The 21,789-nt window shown below is 52.8% G+C and overlaps 1 protein-coding gene across 1 annotated transcript in view; it reads left to right on the forward strand.

Annotated features, from left to right (window-relative positions):
- Positions 1-21,789, forward strand: part of NOS2 (nitric oxide synthase 2, inducible) — a 38,020-nt gene that overhangs the window by 13,232 nt on the left and 2,999 nt on the right. The window contains exons 7-24 of the mRNA XM_011953561.1: positions 395-536; positions 665-804; positions 2,469-2,643; positions 2,734-2,835; positions 7,064-7,258; positions 8,246-8,328; positions 9,031-9,175; positions 10,449-10,553; positions 11,867-11,916; positions 12,306-12,480; positions 13,646-13,778; positions 14,899-14,977; positions 15,771-15,952; positions 17,356-17,519; positions 18,499-18,706; positions 20,288-20,375; positions 20,773-20,894; positions 21,411-21,559. Coding sequence (XP_011808951.1) covers positions 395-536; positions 665-804; positions 2,469-2,643; positions 2,734-2,835; positions 7,064-7,258; positions 8,246-8,328; positions 9,031-9,175; positions 10,449-10,553; positions 11,867-11,916; positions 12,306-12,480; positions 13,646-13,778; positions 14,899-14,977; positions 15,771-15,952; positions 17,356-17,519; positions 18,499-18,706; positions 20,288-20,375; positions 20,773-20,894; positions 21,411-21,559 — 2,437 coding nt within the window. The remainder of the gene's footprint in view (positions 1-394; positions 537-664; positions 805-2,468; positions 2,644-2,733; positions 2,836-7,063; positions 7,259-8,245; positions 8,329-9,030; positions 9,176-10,448; positions 10,554-11,866; positions 11,917-12,305; positions 12,481-13,645; positions 13,779-14,898; positions 14,978-15,770; positions 15,953-17,355; positions 17,520-18,498; positions 18,707-20,287; positions 20,376-20,772; positions 20,895-21,410; positions 21,560-21,789) is intronic.

The raw sequence follows: 21,789 nt of genomic DNA on the forward strand, positions 1-21,789 counted from the left end.
ACTAGGCTGGGGAGCAGGAGGAAGGTGTGGTATGGGGGGTAGGAGGCAGAGTGACTAGAACCCTAAGATGCTGCTCCAGCTGCCATGAGCCTACGACCTGCACTAGACAGGCATCCAGCTAACTCCACTGCAAAGAGGGAGACATAGGGCAGCGAAGGAAAGACTGTGGCAAATCAGCTAAACCTGCCTGCTGGATGGGAAGGCCCCCTTGAGGGGGTGGGCCCTGGGTCTTGAGGGAGGACAGGAGGAGAGGGCATGTCAGGAGGCTGGCTCAGTCAGCTCGGGATCAGGGGCTGCAGAGCAGGTAGGGTGGAGGGGGAGGTAGGGCCATTGCAGGATGGCTGGGCCCCCACCAGGGCCAGGTGGTAAACAGCACTGTTCCTGTCCCGGGAAGGTCGGCCATCACCGTGTTCCCCCAGCGGAGCGATGGTAAGCATGACTTCCGGGTGTGGAATGCTCAGCTCATCCGCTACGCAGGCTACCAGATGCCAGATGGCAGCATCAGAGGGGACCCTGCCAACGTGGAATTCACTCAGGTACCCAGCCCAGCCTCAGCCCCTGGCCCTTGAGGCAGAGAGCTCCGTGGTGAGTGAGTGACAGAGTGGAACCCAGAGGAGACGCGCAGTCTGGGCTTGCAGACTCACGGGCCTGTCTTGTTCCCTAGCTGTGCATCGACCTGGGCTGGAAGCCCAAGTATGGCCGCTTTGATGTGGTCCCCCTGGTCCTACAGGCTGATGGCCGTGACCCTGAGCTCTTCGAAATCCCACCTGACCTTGTGCTTGAGGTGGCCATGGAACATCCCAAGTAAGTGGGCTGAGGGTGCTAGGGGCAGGGGTGAGTCAACACACAGCTCTTCTCCTTTCCTAAGTGAGGCTCCAGCCCTCAGGCCCCTCACCATACCTCCCCTAAAGCCCAGCCAGCAGCAGATGACACTCAGGGGGCTGGCTTTCAAGGACTCTTTTGTCACTGTTGTGTTCTGCAGCCATTCTGCACTGGCACCTCGGGCCTCAGACAGGATGATTTGTTGATGCTGAGGGGAAGCAGAGGCTTAGACGCACGCGGCCCCAGGAGCTTGAGGAGCAGTGACTGCAGGGGAGGAATGCGTTGAGATTCTGGAAAGGAGCAGCTCAGGCCTCTTCTGCCCTCCTGACAATGCTCTTAGCTGTCCCTCTCCTGTTGGGGGCATACAGGGCTCCAGTGACTTCAAGAGTCCCACTGGCCCAGCCCCTGCTCTAGGCAGTTCTCATAATTGCAAAAATACCTCTGCGTATTGAGATTTACTCTCTAGCAGACATTGGGCTGGGCTCTTCTTCCTGGCCATTGAATGAACTGAATTCAGTCCCAACTTACAGCCTTTGTACTCCCTGTTCCCTTTGACTGACATGCTCTTTCCTCCAAATTTTTCTAGGCTCATTTCTTCTTGTCAAAAGGCATTTCCTATAATGCCATCTCCAGTGAGAAGGCTCTCTGACCACTCAAGCTAGAGGAGGGCCCCCTTACCCTCAGTCTAACACATCATCTTGTGTTTATTTCTTATGTATTTGTTTACCCATTTATAATCTAGAGTCTAGACATTAGACTATAAGCTCCTTGAGAGTGGAGATCTTTTCTTTTCTGTTCACAATGTATACCCAACAGCTAGCAGAGTGCCTGGCACATAGTAGGTGCTCAGTGATAAATATTTGTGGAATAAATGAATATACAAGTGAATGATGTTACTAGCTTTATAATAATTCCATGAATTTGATGCTATGATTTCTATTCTGATAATGAGGATGTTGAGGCTCAGAGAGGCTAAAAACATCCCAAGGTCACACTGCTAGTCAGTGGTGAGGCAGAACTTGAACCCTGGCTTTCTGACACTGGAGTCCTTAATTGCTCTACTGTGTTGCATTCTCAGCATTTAGCACAGAGCCTGGCACATACTTGATGCTTAATATAGGTTTGCATGAATGAATGAGTGCATGAATGCATAATTTAATAAATGGCACCCTGTGTGTCCAATACGTCTCTCTGGCTGGGATTAACTCAGAATCGACTCTTGGAAAGGAGTTTTCTTGTTTGACCCTTTCTGAAGCTTTTTTCTTGATAGGAAGGTGGGGGGGGTCAATGGGAGGGCAAAGGTGCAAAAGTGAAGCCCCCAGCACCAGACATGGCGGTTCATACCTGTAATTCCAGCACTTTGGGAGGCCGAGGCAGGAAGATTGCTTGAGGCCAGTAATTCAAGACCAGCCTGGGCAACGTAGTGAGACTCTAAAAAAAAAAATAATGAAAAAAATTAGCTGAGCAAGGTGGCACATGCCTGCAGTCCTGGCTACTTGGGAGGCTGAAGCAGGAGGCTCGTCTGAGCCCAGGAGTTAAAGGCTGCAGTGAGCTATGATTGTGCCACTGCACTCCAGCATGAGACCAAGTCAAAAAAAAAAAAAAAAAAGAAGGCCCCAGTTAAATTGTGTCTGCCTTTTTGCCAGATATGAGTGGTTTCGGGAACTGGAGCTAAAGTGGTACGCCCTGCCTGCAGTGGCCAACATGCTGCTCGAGGTGGGTGGCCTGGAGTTCCCAGGGTGCCCCTTCAATGGCTGGTACATGGGCACAGAGATCGGAGTCCGGGACTTCTGTGACGTCCAGCGCTACAACATCCTGGAGGTAACACAGGCAGCCCAGCTGGCCAGCTGGAGGTGTGGGTCTGGGGGTGGCTCCGGGGACTGACTCCCCGCTATCACTCTGCCTCTGTAGGAAGTGGGCAGGAGAATGGGCTTGGAAACGCACAAGCTGGCCTCGCTCTGGAAAGACCAGGCTGTTGTTGAGATCAACATTGCTGTGCTCCATAGTTTCCAGGTATGTCTGGAGTTTTGTGAGTCTGAAGACTTTTTGATTAGAAGCTCATCGGATCCAGTGACTTATGTGATGCTTACTTTATAAGTCAGCCCCCTTGCTCACTCTAGAGGTCCAGCAACAGGCAGCTCTTCACCTCCCAAGACTGTTCAATCCCTGCACTTGAGCACTGAATTCTGTGCTCTCTCAATTGCTCTAGGACTTCACTCCCGAAGATTTCCCTCTTCTCTCTCTGTATCATCAATGTCTCTCTCTCTGCTGAGTCATTCCCAGCAGTGTACAGACATGCTCTCCTAGCCCCATGTCAAAAAATAAATGAATAGCTAACACGTAACTCCTGCCAAACCTCAGGCTCCCTCCAGCCACTGCCTCACCTTTCTGCTCCTTTCTACAGCAAAACTATGGAGAGATCTCATTGCGATTCCTCATCCCCCAGCTGCTTCAGCCTGGCTGGGTGACAGAGTGAGACTCCACTCAAAAAAAAAAAAAAAGAAAGGCCTCCCTGACTATGCCATGTATAATGATGCCCTCGCCCCACTGCCAACCTGTCTCTCTGTGTTAGTCCTTTAACCATTTTATTATTCTTCAAAATACTTCCTCATACAGTTCCTGGCATTATATAGGACATCGACTTTTTTTACTTTTCCTTTTTTTTTTTTTTTGAGACATCATCTCACTTGGTCACCCAGGCTGGAATGCAGTGGCATGATCACTGCAGCCTTGACCTCCCGGGCTCAAGTGATCCTCCCACCTTAGCCTGCCAAGTAGCTGGGACTACAGGTGCACACCACACTTGCCTAATTTTTGTATTTTTAGTAGAGATGGTGTTTTTCCACGTTGCCCAGGTTGGTTCTGAACTCCTAGCCTCAAGTGATCTGCCTGCCTCAGCCTCCCAAAGCTCTGGGATTATAGGCATAAGCCACTGCACCGGGCCGGCTTTCTTTATTGTTTGGTTTTCCCCACTAGAATGTAAGCGCCATGGGGCAGGGATCTTGTCTCTCTGTTTGCTGCTGCACCTCTAGCCTAGAAGAGTATCTGGCACATGGTAGATGCTAAAATAATGTGTCTTGGAAGAATGAATGGTGAGGGCCACATCCACGTTCTGGCCTGGCACAAACTGGGTCTTCAGTCCTGGTCTGATGCGTGCATGAATGAGTGATGCTGGGAGGGGACCTATGAGCTGTGGCTGCTCTTGCTTGCTGTGTGAGGGTGACAGCCTCCACCTCCTCTTAAGCCCACACACAGCCACTGGGCTCCTGTGTAGGGCTAAGCCCTCTGGCCCATCTGCTGTTCTTACCCATGGAAACACTTCTCTTCCCTGTGGGAAGGAGGCCTGAGATGTAGGAAGATACTACTTTAGAAACCACAACCATTGCCATAAAGCTGACAGATGCCCTGGAGACCCCACCACTGGGCAGTCATTCATTCGTTCAGCAATGTTTTACTCAGAGTTTGCCTGGTGCTGGGCACTAGACTGGGCCAAGGATGTGAGTGGTGAACAGAGTACAGATGAGCACACGCTGTTCCGCCTGATTGGGTCACCCCATAGGCAGATCAGGCCTGTGCTTGATGGGGGAGGGGAAGATGGAACAGGAAGAGCCCCTCGGTGTCTCGGGAAGGGCTGGCCTGGCACCACACATCCTGACTCCTGGGGACTCCCAGCACCAGCCCTGATGCTGGCAGGATGTGGATACGTCCCAGAAAGTCCGTGAGCCTCTGCTGTCTCCTGACCGTGGCTGACTATGTCCTTCCACTGCCTGAGTGTCTCCAGGACTTCCTCACCACCCTTCTTCGGGGTAAACTTCAAAAGATGGACCCTTGTTTCTTCTCTGTAAAATGGGGATAATAGTGCCTCCCTCACCTGAGGATTGTAGGAGTTAAGTAAAAATGCATACAAAATGTTTAGCTGCACTGCCTGGCCCATAGGGAACACTCGGTAAGCAATTATTTTCTTACTATTTATTATGTTGTCATCACGATCATGGCTACCACTGAGAATTTTTTATTTTTATTTTTTGAGATGAGCTCTCCCTCCGTTGCCTAGGCTGGAGTGCATGGTGTGATCTCGGCTCACTGCAACCTCCACCTCCTGGGTTCAAGCAATTCTCCTGCCTCAGCCTCCCGAGTAGCTGGAATTATAGGATTGTGTCACCACGCCCAGCTAATTTTTGTAATTTTAGTAGAGACAGGGTTTCACCATGTTGGCCAGGCTGGTCTCAAACTCCTGGCCTCAAGTGATCCACCTATCTCTGCCTCCAAAAGTGCTGGGATTACAGGTGTGAGCCACTGCACCCATCCCGTAGCTACCACTGAGCTGAGAACTGATCTGGGACACCCAGGAGTTGCTGTGTCTCGGAAGAATAAATGAATGAGAGCCCACGTCCACAAGAGTGGTGGCCGGACTTACATATATACATATATAACTTATATATGTCTATATAATTTACAAGGCATAGCTGGACTTCCCAGGCCTGACACCAGCTGGGTCCTCTCATGCCTCCCTACCTTGACTCATGCAGTGCTCCACTCAACCAACTTGCACACCTCTCACGAGACTCCCCTCCTCTCAGGAGCCGCTCCCGAAATTCCCTAACTCGCGCTGGGCCTCTGTTTGGCATTGTGTCCTCTCCTCTGCCCTTCCCCAGCACCTTTGCCTGCCTCCATCAGAGTTTCTGTCAGGCCATGTGAAAATGACTGATTTTCCCCTGCTTCCCCACCCAGTTAGACTAGACTATAATGCATAGAAGGGGTTGTGTCTTTCCCTTCTATAACGCTGATGCCTTATGCAGTGCCTGGCAGATGGAAATTATAAGAGCAGCTAACATTTATTAAGCACCCACTATGCTTTGCTTATTTCAGCTTATTGCATCGTTTCAACAACCTCATGATGTAGGAACTTTTTTTGGAGACAAGGTCTTGCTCTGTCGCCCAGGCTGGAGTGCAATGGCGTGATCATGGCTCACTACAGCCTCAACCTCCTGGACTCAAGCAATGCTCCTACCACATTAGCCTCCCATGTATCTGAGAACACTGGCATGTGCCACCACACCTGGCTCATTTTTAAATTTTTAATCTTTTTTTTTTTTTTTAGACAGAATCTTGCTCTGTCACCCAGGCTGGAGTGCAATGGTGCGATCTTGGCTCACTGCAACCTCCGCCTCCCGGGTTCAAGTGATTCTCCTCCCTTAGCCTCCTGAGTAGCTGGGATTACGGGTGTGTGCTGCCACCATGCCCGGCTAATTTTTATATTTTTTAGTAGAGACGGGGTTTCACCATGTTAGTCAGACTGGTCTCAAACTCCCGACCTTAGATGATCTGCCTGCCTTGGCCTCCCAAAGTGCTGGAATTACAGGCATGAGCCACCACACCTGGCCTACTAATTTTTAAATTTTTATAGAGATGGGGCCTCACCGTGTTTCCCAGGCTGATTTCAAACTCCTGGGCTCAAGTGATCCTCCCATCTTGGCCTCCCAAAGTACTAGGATTACAGGCATGAGCCACTGCACCTGGCCATTATGGGAATTCTTATCATTCCCATTTTACAGATGAGCAAACTGAGGCTTAGGGAGATTAAAGAATTAATAGCTCAAATAAGAAGCCCGAGTTTGAACCATTATGTTAAACAAATGTCTCTTGACCGAATGGGTTGCCACAGACATAGAGGCCAGTGGCTGCCTCGCTGGACCATTCCATGGGGTCAGACCCCACAGCCCATAATTTCAGACTGTGAGTGATTAGTCTCCCATACACTACAGTTCTCCCAATGCTTCAGACCTCCCCACGGAGGGGTCTGGCTCCTTCTTGGCTGAGGAGGCTACAACCCCAGGGAAGTGACTCTTAGAACTCTCTACCTATAAATGGACAGGATGGTATTTCCTTTACCTGCCAAAAGGAGCTGTGGTTTGAGTTATGCAGATCCAGACAGAGCCATCTGCTGGGAGTCTGGGGAGACCTGTGGGCATGAGAGGCTGGATATTACCCCCAAAGGGACATGGGACCTGTGGGCTGACCCTGGCTAATGTGCTTCCTTGGGCTCCGTCAGAGGCTCCACAAGCACCTACCATTTGGGTGTTTATTTTCAGCAGGCGGGGAGAGGGCCAGGAGGAGTTGCTCTCCCATGTTACAGATTGCCAGGCCTTCCCAGGCACCCTCTGGGAGCCCTGCAGCCAACCAGCCCCTCTCCCGATTCCCCCACCCTTATCTCCACTCCCCTTCTTGCCTTCTGATATAGAAGCAAAACGTGACCATCATGGACCACCACTCAGCTGCAGAATCCTTCATGAAGTACATGCAGAATGAATACCGGTCCCGTGGGGGCTGCCCGGCAGACTGGATTTGGCTGGTCCCTCCCATGTCTGGGAGCATCACTCCCGTGTTTCACCAGGAGATGCTGAACTACGTCCTGTCCCCTTTCTACTACTATCAGGTAAGGGGCCTTCCTCTCCTCTCCCTCCTGGGGGCTCAGGTGTGGCTGTGTGTGTGTGTGTGTGTGTGTGTGTGTGCACCTCATGGTTACACATGCAGGGCACAAGAGGAGGCAGGGATATGTTGTTAAAGCTTTCCAGGCTTCACTCAAGGATGCTGAGCAGCCTTTGTGCATTTCCACGGAGAGTGGCACTGAAGGAAGTGCCTTCCACTGCACCCCTAGTGGCCTGTGGCTCGGATGGGGGGTCTGTCATTACACCTGCCTCCACGGGAGGGTCCGGCAACAGTCACCCAGCAGAGTGCTGAGGGGATTGGCTCCTGAGTCACATGCTATTGACTCTGCCACTTCCTAGGAATAGGGTCTTGGGTGGGTCCTTTCACTGTTCTGAGCCCCGATCTTCTCATCTCTAAAAGGGATGGGCTTCACTCCACGACAGGGGGTTGTGTGGATTGCAAAGCTGGTGTATGGAACAGCTCAGCCCAGTGCCCAACACAGAATACATTCAGTAACCATGAGCTATTGAGACGAGTTCATTTTGTGCCAAAAAGAATTTAAGAAGAGCTTCCTGCATCTACGTGACCTCACGTGCAGGGTGACTGCATGTCCTAGATTTTTGCCTGTTGTAGTAGCAGCTCCTCTTGCTCTCAAAGGTATCTCAGTTGGGACTGTACATTATGTCGTCTGCCTGGTGATAAGATGCTAAAAGAAAAAGGGAGTGCAGCTTGTTCCTTCCAGGAGGACACTGATGAGAATAAGAGTCAGCTGCCCCCCTCGATGTGCAGGCTCCATGCTGGGCAGTGGAGAGGCAACTAGGGGAGAGACAGCCATAGCCCTCCCTTGTGGGGGTTCAGTGACGGGGTGGGGTGCAGGACAGCCTTCTCTCCCAGGCTCATGACGGGTGCGAAGGGTCCTCTACCACTCCAGCATCCGCAAGCCGAGCCAAGCCAGGACCCCGCCCTGCCGTCACATCTCCTTTCTTTTCTGAAGGTAGAGGCCTGGAAAACCCATGTCTGGCAGGACGAGAAGCGGAGACCCAAGAGAAGAGAGATTCCGTTGAAAGTCTTGGTCAAGTGAGTGGCAGTGACTGGTAGTGATGTGTGAACTGTGTCTCTTCCTTCTAGTCAGCCTCTGCCTCCAGTCCTTGAAGGGCAAGGAACACAGGGAATGGATATTCTTTTTGCTTTTGTTTTTGAGACAGGGTCTCACTCTGTCACCCAGGCTGGGGTGTAGTGGCGCCATCACAGCTCACTGCAGCCTCTGCTTCCCGAGCTCAAGTGATCCTCCCACCTGAGCCTCCCAAGTAGCTGGGACCACAGATACAAACCCACGCCTGACTAGTTTTGTTTATTTTGTGTAGAGATGGGGTATCACAATGTTGCCCAGGTTGGTCTTGAACTCCTGGGCTCAAGCGATCTTCCTGTCTCAGCCTCCCAAAGTGCTGGGATTACAGATGTGAGCCACTGTGCCTGGTCTGGGAAAGTATATTCTTCATGGAATTTGGCTCCCAGAGGTCCAGTCGCCAATTCCAAGGGTCCCCTGCTGCCATTGTTCCAACCTTCTCTCTCCTCCGTTTTCCCAAAGGGGCCTGCAGTAGTGGGTGAGGGGAGGAGAAGGGTGAGTTGTCATGGTGCATGGCTGGTGAGAAGCATAGCTTGCTTTTCCCTCAACCTACCCCACATTAAACTCTGTCCTGTCCCATTCCCCTGGTCCCCCATTTTCTTCTGGAAGGCTGACTTAGCACACAGCACCTGCCTGTCTATCTGTCCCCACAGAGCTGTGCTCTTCGCCTGTATGCTGATGCGCAAGACGATGGCGTCCCGAGTCAGAGTCACCATCCTCTTTGCGACAGAGACAGGAAAATCAGAGGCGCTGGCCTGGGACCTGGGGGCCTTGTTCAGCTGTGCCTTCAACCCCAAGGTACCGGCTCAGTGGGATGGCTGTTGTTTTTTCTGCTTATGTGCAGGGGAGTCTAGGAAAAGTTAAAATGGTCTCCCCACTCCTGGATGTCTCAGAACCTTGGATGTGCTGATGTGCATGATAAATCTGGAAGAGAAGGAAACACGTGTGCAGGGATTTCCAAACTTACACAGCACATGAGTTTTTCATGGTGTTCTGGAGAACACATTTTGAGGAACACTTTCACAGTGAATCCAGGCCTCAATATACATCAGTTATTCTAGCTGGACTTTATTCAGGCTCACTGAACACCTGCTCTGAAGGATGCAGTGCTACATGTGAAAGGGGGAAGAGATGAGTAAGCTGCAGATAAACAAGAAAAGGCCACAGAGGGTCTAAGTTCTATCCCCTGCCTTTGGCACTGACAGATAAAATCCTACTCTTAGGGATTGGTGGCCCCATACTAGGCCAGCTCCGGGCTTTGAAGATCTCACAGTGAGTGACTCAGGACCAGGCCTTGCCCTCAGGGAGCTCTCCAGTATACACCTCACTCTACCCTCCCAGCGCCCTGCAAAGCAGGTGTCAATGTCATTGTTAATGCACAGAGAAGGAACCTGACTGTTAGACAGGTTGATGGGTTTTCCAGGGCCACACAGCTTCTGGGAGATGGATGTGACCCTGAGGACAGGGCACATGCCAGTGTAATGCCACGATGGCATGAGCTGTGATCTGTACCATGTAGAGGCCTAAGCCAAGGGGGAACTGACTGATGACCAGGTCAGCTGGGTCGCTGAAAACACCTCTTGGGTCCAAGCCTCCCCTGCCAGCTCCCAGGAGTCTGGAACTGCCAGGAGGGTGGTGGCAGGCCCCCCATCCTTAGCTGGGTGGACCTGGATAGAGCAGCAAGACGAGGGCACATTTCCCTGGACATTCCCTCCAGGCACAGCTGTGACCTGCTCATTCCAATTTTGTGGAAATATTTCCACACATATAGAATTGCAAGTAGCAGTGGACATGGTGAGAGGCGTTTAGACATGGGAAAGGCAGTATTTTGGAGACAGAGTTTCCAGGGCTTGCCGATGGGTTAGCCGCAGGGCTTGAGCGGGGAAGGAGAATCACGGATAATGCGTTTAAATTGGTTCATTCACCTCCTCTGTGCCACGCCTGTGCCAGGCCTTGGGAGAGACAGATGAGCACAGGAGCCACAGACTGGGGACAGTGTGGGAGGAAGCCCGGGGTGTCTAGGCAGGGTAGGGAGGACCCTACTGGGAGCTGAGAGTTGCTGTCCATCCAGGTTGTCTGCATGGATAAGTACAGTCTGAGCTGCCTGGAGGAGGAGCAGCTGCTGTTGGTGGTGACCAGTACGTTTGGCAATGGAGACTGCCCCGGCAACGGAGAGGTGGGTGGCCTGAGGTCTGGATGGTCTAGGGGCTGATCGCACACAGGAGGACCCAGGAAAGGGTCTAGGGGATGCAGCATTTCCTATATAGGGCATTTGGGTATCACTGCTCAGGCCATTCTGGATCAGGTCATTTGCTGGCCTCTGTCGTAATTATTGCCATATGGGTGGGCCCCCTTTCCTATGATATATTTAATATATTTCTGTGAGTGGCCTACCTGTTCGTATTTAAAAATTCATATTTAAAGGAAACTTGTATCACTCTCACAAAAGGAAAATAGCAAAACATAAATTCAATGAAAACAAAATGAAATTAATGAATTTTAGCTAGATACTATTCCTAACCAAATCCTACTCTTTCTTTTTTTGTTTGTTTGTTTGTTTTTATTTTTTTGGTTTTTTTTTGAGACGGAGTTTTGCTCTTGTTGCCCAGGGTGGAGTGCAGTGGCACGATCTTGGCTCACCACAACCTCTGCCTCCCTGGTTCAAGTGATTCTCCTGCCTCAGCCTCCCGAGTAGCTGGGATTACAGGCACGCGCCACCACGCCCGGCTAATTTTGTGTTCTTTTTTTTAGTAGAGATGGGGTTTCTCCATGTAGGTCAGGCTGGTCTCGAACTCCCGACCTCAGGTGATCTGCCCACCTCAGCCTCCCAAAGTGCTGGGATTATAGGTGTGAGCCAACATGCTCAGCTATCTTTGTTTTTAAAAAAGCATGATAGACAATGAGAGAGGTATTAAAGGTCTATTAGCACCAATTTGAGACTGTGTCTCCAGTGCTTAGAAGAATGAAAATGTAATTGAAGGGGAAGAACTAAAAAATAAATTATGAAAAGGGAGTAAATACTCACCTTGGGATTTGACGCTAGTTCTGCTGGGTCACACACCTCCTGGGATCGTCTTGGGTTCCTGGAGAGCCAGCCTCATTTCAGAGACTATAGGACCAATTGCTGTTGCTTCTACCAGGTTCCAAACCAGAAGAGAATCACGGCCCATTAGGAGGCCCTCTGGAGATGCCCTGCTATCAGGCAGGCCCCCTCTGCCAGGGCTGGATGGGAGGAGGCCAGGCTGTTCTGGGTCTCCCACCAAGGGGCAGGTTGTTTATATAGTTGCTATAGTTTAGCTGGAGTGAGAGACAAGCTAAACTTGTCAGCTGACAACCAGGTCCTTGGCCAGGCGGCCCCACACGTAAACCAACTTCCACTGTGGGCCGTGAACCATCTCCTGCCAGCTGTGGCCAGGTTTCTAGAAGAAAGGAAAAACAGTGTTTTTATTCATCCTAGCCTGAGAACTCTGTCATTACCTCTCTTTCTAGAAACTGAAGAAATCGCTCTTCATGCTGAAAGAGCTCACCAACAAATTCAGGTAAAACTTTTTCCCTAGTTCTACTCCTCCTAGCCCTGCCCTGTGGACCCAAAGTCTGGGTTCAGGAGATGGAACTGGGTGTGCACAGGGGGTCGTCTCAGAGCTGACCAGGCACAGAGGGACCCTGGGTCTAAGGTCTGTACTCACAGTATGTCAAGGGTCAAACCACAGAAACCAAGTCCCTCTCACAGGTCTGTAGGCCAAGCATGGGGTGGACATGGGAGTTGGTGACAAGGCTCTGGGGTCAGGGGGACCAGAAGGGGATCCAGCTGCATGCTCCAGCTAGAGGGGGAGAGTCTGGGGCTGGCCTTCCAGGCTGTTGGTGCTGGGTGCTGGGTGCCAGGTGCTGCTTGCATGGGACATGAGTCTCTGTGTGTGTTCTTGGGCAGGTATGCCGTGTTTGGCCTTGGCTCCAGCATGTATCCTCGGTTCTGCGCCTTTGCTCATGACGTCGATCAGAAGCTGTCCCACCTGGGGGCCTCTCAGCTCACCCCCATGGGAGAAGGGGATGAGCTCAGTGGGCAGGAGGACGCCTTCCGCAGCTGGGCCGTGCAAACCTTCAAGGTCGGTTCCCAGCCAGAGCTGCTCCACAGCAGGGACATGACAGGGAGCATTCACGCCTAGGACCTCTGTGCTGAACATCCCAGGTGCCATGACCTCTGCCTATGGTCCTGTAGATGTGGTCCCAGGCATGGGCCAGGGCCACTGACCTGAGGGCGCAGGTCACTGCTGCTCTCCCTCAGCCCCCTAGAAGAGCTCCACCTTGTGCACACCACTCTGGGGAAGCAGGTGGCACAGGTACCCCCGTGCCCTTAGGGAGCTTCTAGTTTAAGGACTTTCCCCCACTGACTACCTAGGTCGCCTCTTAACTACTGTGTCTGTTTCAGTCTCACAGCCATAGAGAGCCTGGGCACAGGCACCACACAGTGGGCCCTCGGCAGATGCTGACCCCTTCTCTCTCCACCACCACTTTGGATCCACTCAGTGTCTCCATAGCTATTTATTGCGGTGGTTGGCCCTAGTCATTTAGGGAACTCGTCAGTCATGCAGAGTGTCACTCACTGGTGGTGCTTAGGATTATCAGCGTGCATCGGGGCAGGCTTGGTTCCAAAGCCCGGGCCTCCTCCATGTGGTTCCACACCAGGAACATGGGGACAATCAGACCTCTCCCAGTGTGGGCATGAGGATACAAGATCATGTCAATATTGGCATTCATAATGGCTGGGCACAGTGGCACATGCCTGTAATTCAAGCACTTTAGGAGGCTGAGGTGGGCAGATCGCTTGAGCCCAGGAGCTCAAAACTAGCCTGGGTAACATGTGAAACCTGCCTCTACTGAAAATACAGAAAATTAACTGGGCTTGGTTGTGCATAATTGGTGTCAGCTACTCAGGAGGCTGAGGTGGGAGGATTGCTTGAGCCCAGAGAGGCTGGGGCTTCAGTGAGCTATGGTGGCACCACTGTACTCCAGCCTGGGTGACACGGTGAGACCCTGTCTCAAAACAAAAACAAAGCAATATTTATAATAGCAGCAATAGCTACTATGTGCCAAGCCCAGGCACCTCTTTGAGTCCTTGCTGTCACCCTATCAGGTAAGTGTGCTTAGAAGTTACATGAAGCACATGGCTCAGTGTTTGGTCCATGGTAAGGGACTAAAAAGTGGTAGCCCTGGTGGTGTGGATGCTGCTGCTGCTGACCGTTAACCCCAGTCTGCTCCACCTTCTTCCAGGCAGCCTGTGAGACGTTTGATGTCCGAGGCAAACAGCACATTCAGATCCCCAAGCTCTACACCTCCAGTGTGACCTGGGACCCACACCACTACAGGCTCGTGCAGGACTCACAGCTTTTGGACCTCAGCAAAGGTACCTGCTTCTCTACAGCACACAGGGCTTGTTTGTCTGAGCCCTGAGCCCATGGTCAAGGAGACCCCCGGGTCTCCTTCTGAACAGAGACAACTGGCCTGGGCACCTCCCTCTCACTGCATGCAAGGGCCTGTTAGGGTGCAAGACTCAAGGCGCTGAGGGAGGCTGTTTCAGGAGGGAGCCCCAGGAGTGTGGTGGAGAGAGAAGGGGACAGCATCTGCCGAGGGCCTACTGTGTGCCGGGCACTGTGCGGGGCTCCTAGCCCACATGGGCTAAGTGAGCCTGGACACTCCTCCTGGGAGAAAGGCACAGAGGGAGAAATTGCAGTTCAGGGAGGTGAAGCAGCTTGCTAGCCTGTGGCCATGTTGGGGTCTGAGCCCCCGCCTTCCAGCCGCAAAGGCAGCCAAGGGTCGTGAAGAAGGCATCACAGAGGCGATTCCAGGCTGTAGTGGTGAACTCTCCACTCTGCACCCCGGGGTGCTGTGCCGTGTGCCCTAAGATAGTCCTGAAGGTTTCTACATGTTTAAGATCTCCCCAATGTCAGCGATGCTCTCCTGTGGATCCCAAGCCATGGAGATGTCCTGGGACTTTCGTTTTGAGGTTCCTAAATTGAATTTCCCAACACCTAGAAGCAATACCTAGAAGCTGCCCTGTATCACATCAAGGACTTTTTTTTTGGGGGTGCGGGGGCGGGGGACGGAGTCTCAGTCTGTCATCCAGGCTGGAGTTCAGTGGCGCGATTCCCACTTACTGCAACCTCCGCCTCATGGGTTCAAGTGATTCTCGTGCCTCAGCCTCCCTAGTAACTGGGACTACAGGAACTACCACCATGCCTGGTTTCAGTATGTTGGCCAGTCTGGTCTCAGACTCCTGACCTCCAGTAATCCACCCACCTCGGACTCCAAAAGTGCTGGGATTACAGACATGAGCCACCATGCCCGGCCTGGACCAAGGATCTTTATTTGTGGAATAAAAGGAAGAAAAAGAAAACCTCAACAGCCACCTCAGCAGCATGCCCCAAGTGTAGTGTCCAGGTGTCACTGACTCAGACACCTGGGGGCTTCCCCTACCTATGCTCAAGAGCCACTTTGCCATTTCACCATCTCTGTGTTCTTCGCAGCCCTCAGCAGCATGCACGCCAAGAACGTGTTCACCATGAGGCTCAAATCTCGGCAGAATCTACAGAGTCCGACATCCAGGTAAGGGAAAGTGCAGGGCTTCTCGGGTGATGCTCTGTCGATTTTATTCTAATGAATGAAAGGCCAGAAGAAATCAGTCTTTGAAGGGAGAGGAGAGGAGCCTCTGCTGGCATTAGCAGCCACACTGTCAGTAGGACCGGCCCACCTGGTAACCCGCGGCCACCTGTACTTTTACATCTACTCTTGGTTAACCACGGGCCACTTTTCCAGATTGGACACTAAGCATCTGCTCCACTTCCTCTCCTTCCTCATTGAACTCTTTCACTAAAAGGAGAGTGCAAGAGAGACTTAAACTGTTTGACTCATTCTTAAGAACTTTCAGGAAAAGTGTTGGCAGGGAAGGAAATTTCCCAGCTCTGGGAAACGAGCCTTGTGGATTATCCGCAGGTTTCATTGATCTGTGCGGTCCTCCCAACGTGCATTAGGAAAACTGGCCTTGGTTCTAATAAGAACATGGTTTGTCCTGGCAACAAGGAAAGGTTTCTTATAATGTCCACGTATCTCCAAGGGGGATGCTTTCTCCAGGCAGAAGCTGTGGCCAAGCCCTCGGGGGACTCAGAGGGCTGCTGGGAAGGGGTGGGCCCCTCTCCTCCTCAAAGGGAAGCTCCCGGGGCCCTCTCGAGCACCCCTGCCTGTGGGGATCCCTCATCCCAAGCTCAGGATGGTGGCCCAGGCTTGTGGAACCAGCCAGGAAAATGAAAGGAGGGCATATTTCCTGGGGAATCTCGCCTGCCCATCAGGGAGCCCTGGAGGAAATCCTGCAGTCACCTGAGGCTTCATTTTCCTTCCCCAGCCGTGCCACCATCCTGGTGGAACTCTCCTGTGAGGACGGCCAAGGCCTGAACTACTTGCCGGGGGAGCACCTTGGGATTTGCCCAGGCAACCAGCCGGCTCTGGTCCAAGGCATCCTGGAGCGAGTGGTGGATGGCCCCGCGCCCCACCAGACAGTGCGCCTGGAGGCCCTGGATGAGAGCGGTGAGCCCCAGGCCAGAGAGCCAATGCTGCCTGGCATCCTCCAGCCACCCCACCTGGCTGAGGGGCTGGGCCTGGGCCTGCCTGTGACAGCTATCCCTGTCCTTCGTGCTGAGAGGGTGGGCTGCCAAAGCTCATGTGAAAGCAGCTGTGGAAACAGTCCCAGCCCATAAGGCATGGCCCCCTGGCCTTAGTTTCCCCAGTGATAACAACATCCCCGCAATGCAGTGGCCAAAGTGAGAAAGTGGGATAAGCCAGGCATGGAGGCGCACACCTGTAATCCCAGCACTTTGGGAGGCCGTGGCGGGTGGATCACTTGAGGTCAGGAGTCTGAGACAAGCCTGGCCAACATGATGAAACCCTGTCTCTACTAAAAATGCAAAAATAATTAGCCAGGAATGGTGCTTCATGCCTATAATCCCAGTCACTCGGGAGGCTAAGGCACAAGACTTGCTTGAAGCCAGGAGGTGGAGGTTGCAGTGATCCGAGATCTCGCCACTGTACTCCAGCCTAGGTGGCAGAGACTCCATCTCAAAAAAATAAAAAGGAAAGTGGGACCAGAGAGGCAGAGCCTGGCAGTACTCCCCACTGTCCAGGAGAAAGTGAGAGAACCTGAGACATGGGGACAATGAGACAGATGTCCTTGTGACTGTAGGGTGATGGATATAGTTCATTAGGCCTCTGTTCCAGAGGAGATAATGTCATGCTCATATTTTAACCTAATATTTAGAAAGCATCTGATATTTAGAAAGCATCTGTGTACCAGGCACAGCACCAGCTATTATGTGCACAGTTTGATTCAGTGCTCATGCCAACCCAGCAAGATAGGTTTTGGTATCAGATCTGTTTCACACGGAGGGAACCCAAGGCCCAAAGGCTTCAGTCACCTAGGAAGTGGGGAGCCAGGGTTTGAACCCGTGTCTGCTGGCCCCAGGGTCTGTGCTGTGACTGCCCTGCATGCTGCCCCCTGGGACTTCCCTTTGGGCTCATCTTCTGCTCACCCAGCACCTCTTGGTACAGCACCCAGGAGACTGCAGTCATGGGCTTTTCTCTGAGTGAACAACTGGCCTGTGAGGTATCCATTAGTCTTTGGTGGATTTAGTCATTGTGAGTCTGTAGATCACCAATGGGTGCTAAAGTTCAGGTCTGGGCCAGAGAAGGACATGGTTAGTTCATCAGGACCACGCCAACTTAGTGCCCCTTGGAGGGCTGGTGATCAGCCTTTCCTGGCATTCCTTTCTCCAAGCGCCACCTCCTTCCTGCCTTTTGCTCATAGAGCCAGGACTTTAGAACCTCCTTTCCCTGCAGCTGGAGAATAGGGGGTGTCTGCCCTGGGGGCCTCTCTACCTTCTGAGAATCCCGAATGGGACCTCTTTTCCATCCTGACACCTTCCTTCCCCATCCAGGCAGCTACTGGGTCAGTGACAAGAGGCTGCCTCCCTGCTCACTCAGCCAGGCCCTCACCTACTTCCTGGATATCACCACCCCCCCAACCCAGCTGCTGCTCCAAAAGCTGGCCCAGGTGGCCACAGAAGCGACTGAGAGACAGAGGCTGGAGGCCCTGTGCCAGGTGAAGATCAGGGTTGGTGGGCAGTGGCGGTATGTGGGGGGTCCCAGCATGTGGGGAGCCAAAGCCCAGAGCTGGTCTTTAATTTCCAAGAGGGATCCACCCAGGTTCCCAAAGTGAGACCTGTCAAAGGCTGGTGGGAAGCCAGGCATCATCCACTGGCCCATGTCTAGGACACAGTTGTGTTGAGTGAACTGAGTTTTTCCAAGTGTCTGCAGGATGCAACCAGAGTGCACTGCCTTGGACATTAGCTAGAAAGGGGAGCCATCGTTATCCATCTTTGCTTTCCCCCAAACTGGAATAAAGTTGTCACTTAAGATGTATTGGAGGATGGATGGTGTGGATGAATGGATACATTGGCATAATGGGCAGAGTGACAGATGGACAGCTGAATTAATAAGTTAACGAGAGAATGCATTAACTCACCTGCAACTGTCTGGTTCCAAGTCTGCAAAAGGCACTGGTTGTCATTATTATCATCATCATCATTATAGCTAACTATCTCGATTCTAACTACCTCCATTACCATTATTTTGTGGCTGCAATGTACTAACTTGGTACATGTTTTCTGGTTTAATTCCCATAACATCCCCACCAGGTAGGCAATGCTATCCTTGTTTCACAAAAGGTAAGTAATTGGGATGAGATTCCATAGCTAGTGAGGACACCCAGTCAAGATTGGAACCCAGGTCTGATTGGTTCCAAAGCCTTGCCCCAAATAAATTACAATAAAGATTTGACCCCTGCCCATGAGTTGCTGAGAGTGGAGGTAACATAAGTTAGATAAATGTACTGGACTGAGTTCCTCCAGGACAGGAACTATTTCTTCTCAAGCTTGGTAGTCTCAGCACCCTGGACAGTGCCTGGCACATGGACTTGTTTGTTGAGTGAGTGGAGGAATGAATGAATACTGGGTTGTGACAGCCTTTCCCCCAAAATGGGGCAGGCACCCTGAGTCGCTCACATCACCCTTGGCTTTCAGCCCTCAGAGTACAGCAAGTGGAAGTTCACCAACAGCCCCACATTCCTGGAGGTGCTGGAGGAGTTCCCGTCCCTGCGGGTGTCTGCTGGCTTCCTGCTTTCCCAGCTCCCCATTCTGAAGCCCAGGTTCTACTCCATCAGCTCCTCCCGGGATCACACGCCCACGGAGATCCACCTGACTGTGGCTGTGGTCACGTACCACACCCAAGGTGAGCCCAGGGCTCTGGAGCAGGCCCTCTGCACTCCTTATTGGGCATCTGTTCATCAACTCGGATTCAGCTCCCTCATCAGTTCAAGGAGGGAGGGAACACCCACAGCCCAGAGTTGTTAACAGTATTGGGAGGTGTGTGGGAGAGATCTCTAGGAACCAGGCACTAAACCAAGCCTTCTGTGGGTATATGATCAGTTACCATGTGGGGTAGGCACTGTATGCATTTTACAGGTGGCACAGAAAGTCACACTGTTAGTAAGTGGAGAGCTGAGATTTGGACCTGGGTAGTCCAACTGCTGAGTCCAAGTCCTCCACCACTCCACTGTCCCACTACTCTGGTGATAATTTAATGAGATCAGACGTGGAGAGCACCCAACCCTTGGTGGGAATCCAGTGGTTCTTGGTCTTCCTGATTGTGCAGCCTGAACGCAGGGGAGATTCTGCATTGATTGTTCATTCGCTCACTGAGCTCATTCAGTGATGGTTTATTTCACACCTCCCCATGCCCAGCACTGGGGTGGGTGGGGAAATACAGCAGACATCAGCCCTGCCCTCAGGGAGCATCTAGACGCAGCAGTGGAGAGATAGGCATAGAAATAATTACATGATTTTCATTGCACAGAAGCCAAGAAGGAAAGGTCAAGGTCACTGAGGGAAGCAAAGGGTTGGTGATGCTGCCATTGACGGGGAGGCCAACATCTCATCCAGGTGGTCTCGGCTCCACCACTGGCCTCTGCCCCTGCCCCTGCCCTGCCCTCTGTAACTGAGCATTGCCTGGGTTGGCAAAGCTGGGAGCTGCCCACACTTCCGAGCCCTCTGTCCTTTAGGAAGCAAAAACACAGTTTATAAAACCTTGGCAGAGACTCTGCCCTGCTAGAGAACACCCACCCAGACCAGGAGAGGAGAGGCCGACATGTCCCGTGAGAGCAAGATTCAATCCCGAGGAAAACCAGGGGGACCTCTGCAGTTGGTGGGAGGCCTCCTTCAAGTGCTGGGCTACTGTAAGGGGAACAGAACCCAGAGAGACCTCCTGGGTTTCTGCAAGCCCAGGAGGGGCCACTGAGGAGGAAAGCGAGGCGCCAGAGCAGGTGAAATGCACGAAGCTCATCCACCACCCAGGGTTGCTGCCAGCAAGGGCCACGCTCATGGGCACACACAGCAGTGGCCACCCCGAGGGGTCACTTCATGCTGCTGTCAGTGGAGCTCAGAGGTGAGCTGCGGGTGTTCCTGGAGAAAGTCTTTGGAAGGAGCACTGGAGTAGGAGTCAGGGAACCTGAGCTGTCCACCTGATTCCGCCATGACCTGAGGGACCTTGGCCAAATCACTTTTCCTCTCTGGGACTCGGTTTCCGCATTGACAGAAGGAGCAGCTTGCAGCCTCTCTAAGTCCCTTTCAGCTTTCCTCAGCTCTGGGCTCTCAGAGGGTGGAGCTCAGAACCAGGAGGACAAACAGCTGCTCATTGAGTCCTGAGAGTGCCTGAGTGGGGGCGTCCAAGGAGGCTGTGGTGTGGGCGGAGCAGCTGGTACAGTTTGCGCATGGGCAGTGGGGGACGTTGGTCACTTTTGTGTTATCGTTGCAGATGGCCAGGGTCCCCTGCACCACGGCGTCTGCAGCACATGGCTCAACAGCCTGAAGCCCCGAGACCAAGTGCCCTGCTTTATACGAAAGTATGCACCACTTCCGCTCTGTCCCCTGTGGGACTGCTGACCCCTGGGGGTTCCGGGAGGAAAGGGAGGGATCTGGGGTTTAGGCGCTGCTTGGAGCCCCTTGGCCCATAAAGAAGACAGTGGGGTCACACTGGTGTGGCTGTCTCTAGCAGGGACAGTGGTGACAGGTGGGTTTCAGAGTCCAGTGAGCTTGGCCCTTTTTCAGAAGGACCTGGGAGAGGTGCTGGTGGCCGGACAGAAGTGAAGCAGCCTGCAGGACGTGGGAAATCAAATAGCAGCTGCTTGTCCTCTCCACCCCTCACGACCGCCCCCAACAGGGCCAGCTCCCCAGCCACCCTGTGTGTGTGTGGCCCCGGGGTGTCTGAGGGCTGGCCCCTTCTTCTCCTGTCCTCTTCAGCGCCAGCGGCTTCCACCTCCCCGAGGACCCCTCCCATCCTTGCATCCTCGTCGGGCCTGGCACAGGAATCGCCCCATTCCGCAGTTTCTGGCAGCAGCGGCTCCATGACTCCCAGCACAAGGGTAAGGCTGGAGGCTTCCCAGGTGGGAGGGGCACCAGGGGGCAGCGCCTGCCTAGGGGCAGAACTGTAGCCCCACAAACGGCTCCTGGACCTTTCTGGAGGGAAGGACTCCCAAATTTGCCTCCCCGTGCGGGACTCCGTGGGTTAGAATGGCCGCCTTTCCATCTTCCACATGGTAGCCGGGGCTCCCCCTCCTGGGAGTGGAGGTAACTGGACAGTCCCTGCTTTTGACCTCTGATGGGCTGAGGGAATTCTGCATCCGCACTTTCAGTTCAGTAGAGGTAACTGGAAAGTCCCTGCTTTTGACCTCCGATGGGCTGAGGGAATTCTGCATCCGCATTTTCAGTTCAGTGACTATGGATGAGTGATCTGAATGCCCTGGGCCTCAGTTTCCTCATCTGTAAAGTGGGGATAATGCTGTTAAATAGCTAGTGGGAGTGAAATAATTCCAGTTGGATTTGGCGCCGTGGCGCCCTCTGGTGGCCAATATGGTAACAACAGCCCGGGACTCCTGCAGGAGTGCGGGGAGGCCGCATGACCTTGGTGTTTGGGTGCCGCCGCCCAGATGAGGACCATATCTACCAGGAGGAGATGCTGGAGATGGCCCAGAAGGGGGTGCTGCATGCGGTGCACACAGCCTATTCTCGCCTGCCTGGCAAGCCCAAGGTAAATGCAGCCTCGAAGCAGGTGAAGCATTACACACAGGCTCCAGGGTGAGCCCTGGGTCCCCACAGGCCCCTGGCCTCCCTGAGCCTTCAGCTCCTGAGCTCTGAAGTGCGCATAGTTCACAACCATCAGAGTGATGCTGTGAAGAGTGTTACGCCCTCTCATGCAGAAGAAGTGACAGGCCTGGAGAGGTTCGGGACTCACCTCGGTCACATGCGGGTTAAGCCCAC

This window comes from Colobus angolensis, unplaced genomic scaffold (assembly GCF_000951035.1).
Source record: "Colobus angolensis palliatus isolate OR3802 unplaced genomic scaffold, Cang.pa_1.0 Scaffold368, whole genome shotgun sequence".
Taxonomy (NCBI): Eukaryota; Metazoa; Chordata; class Mammalia; order Primates; family Cercopithecidae; genus Colobus; species Colobus angolensis.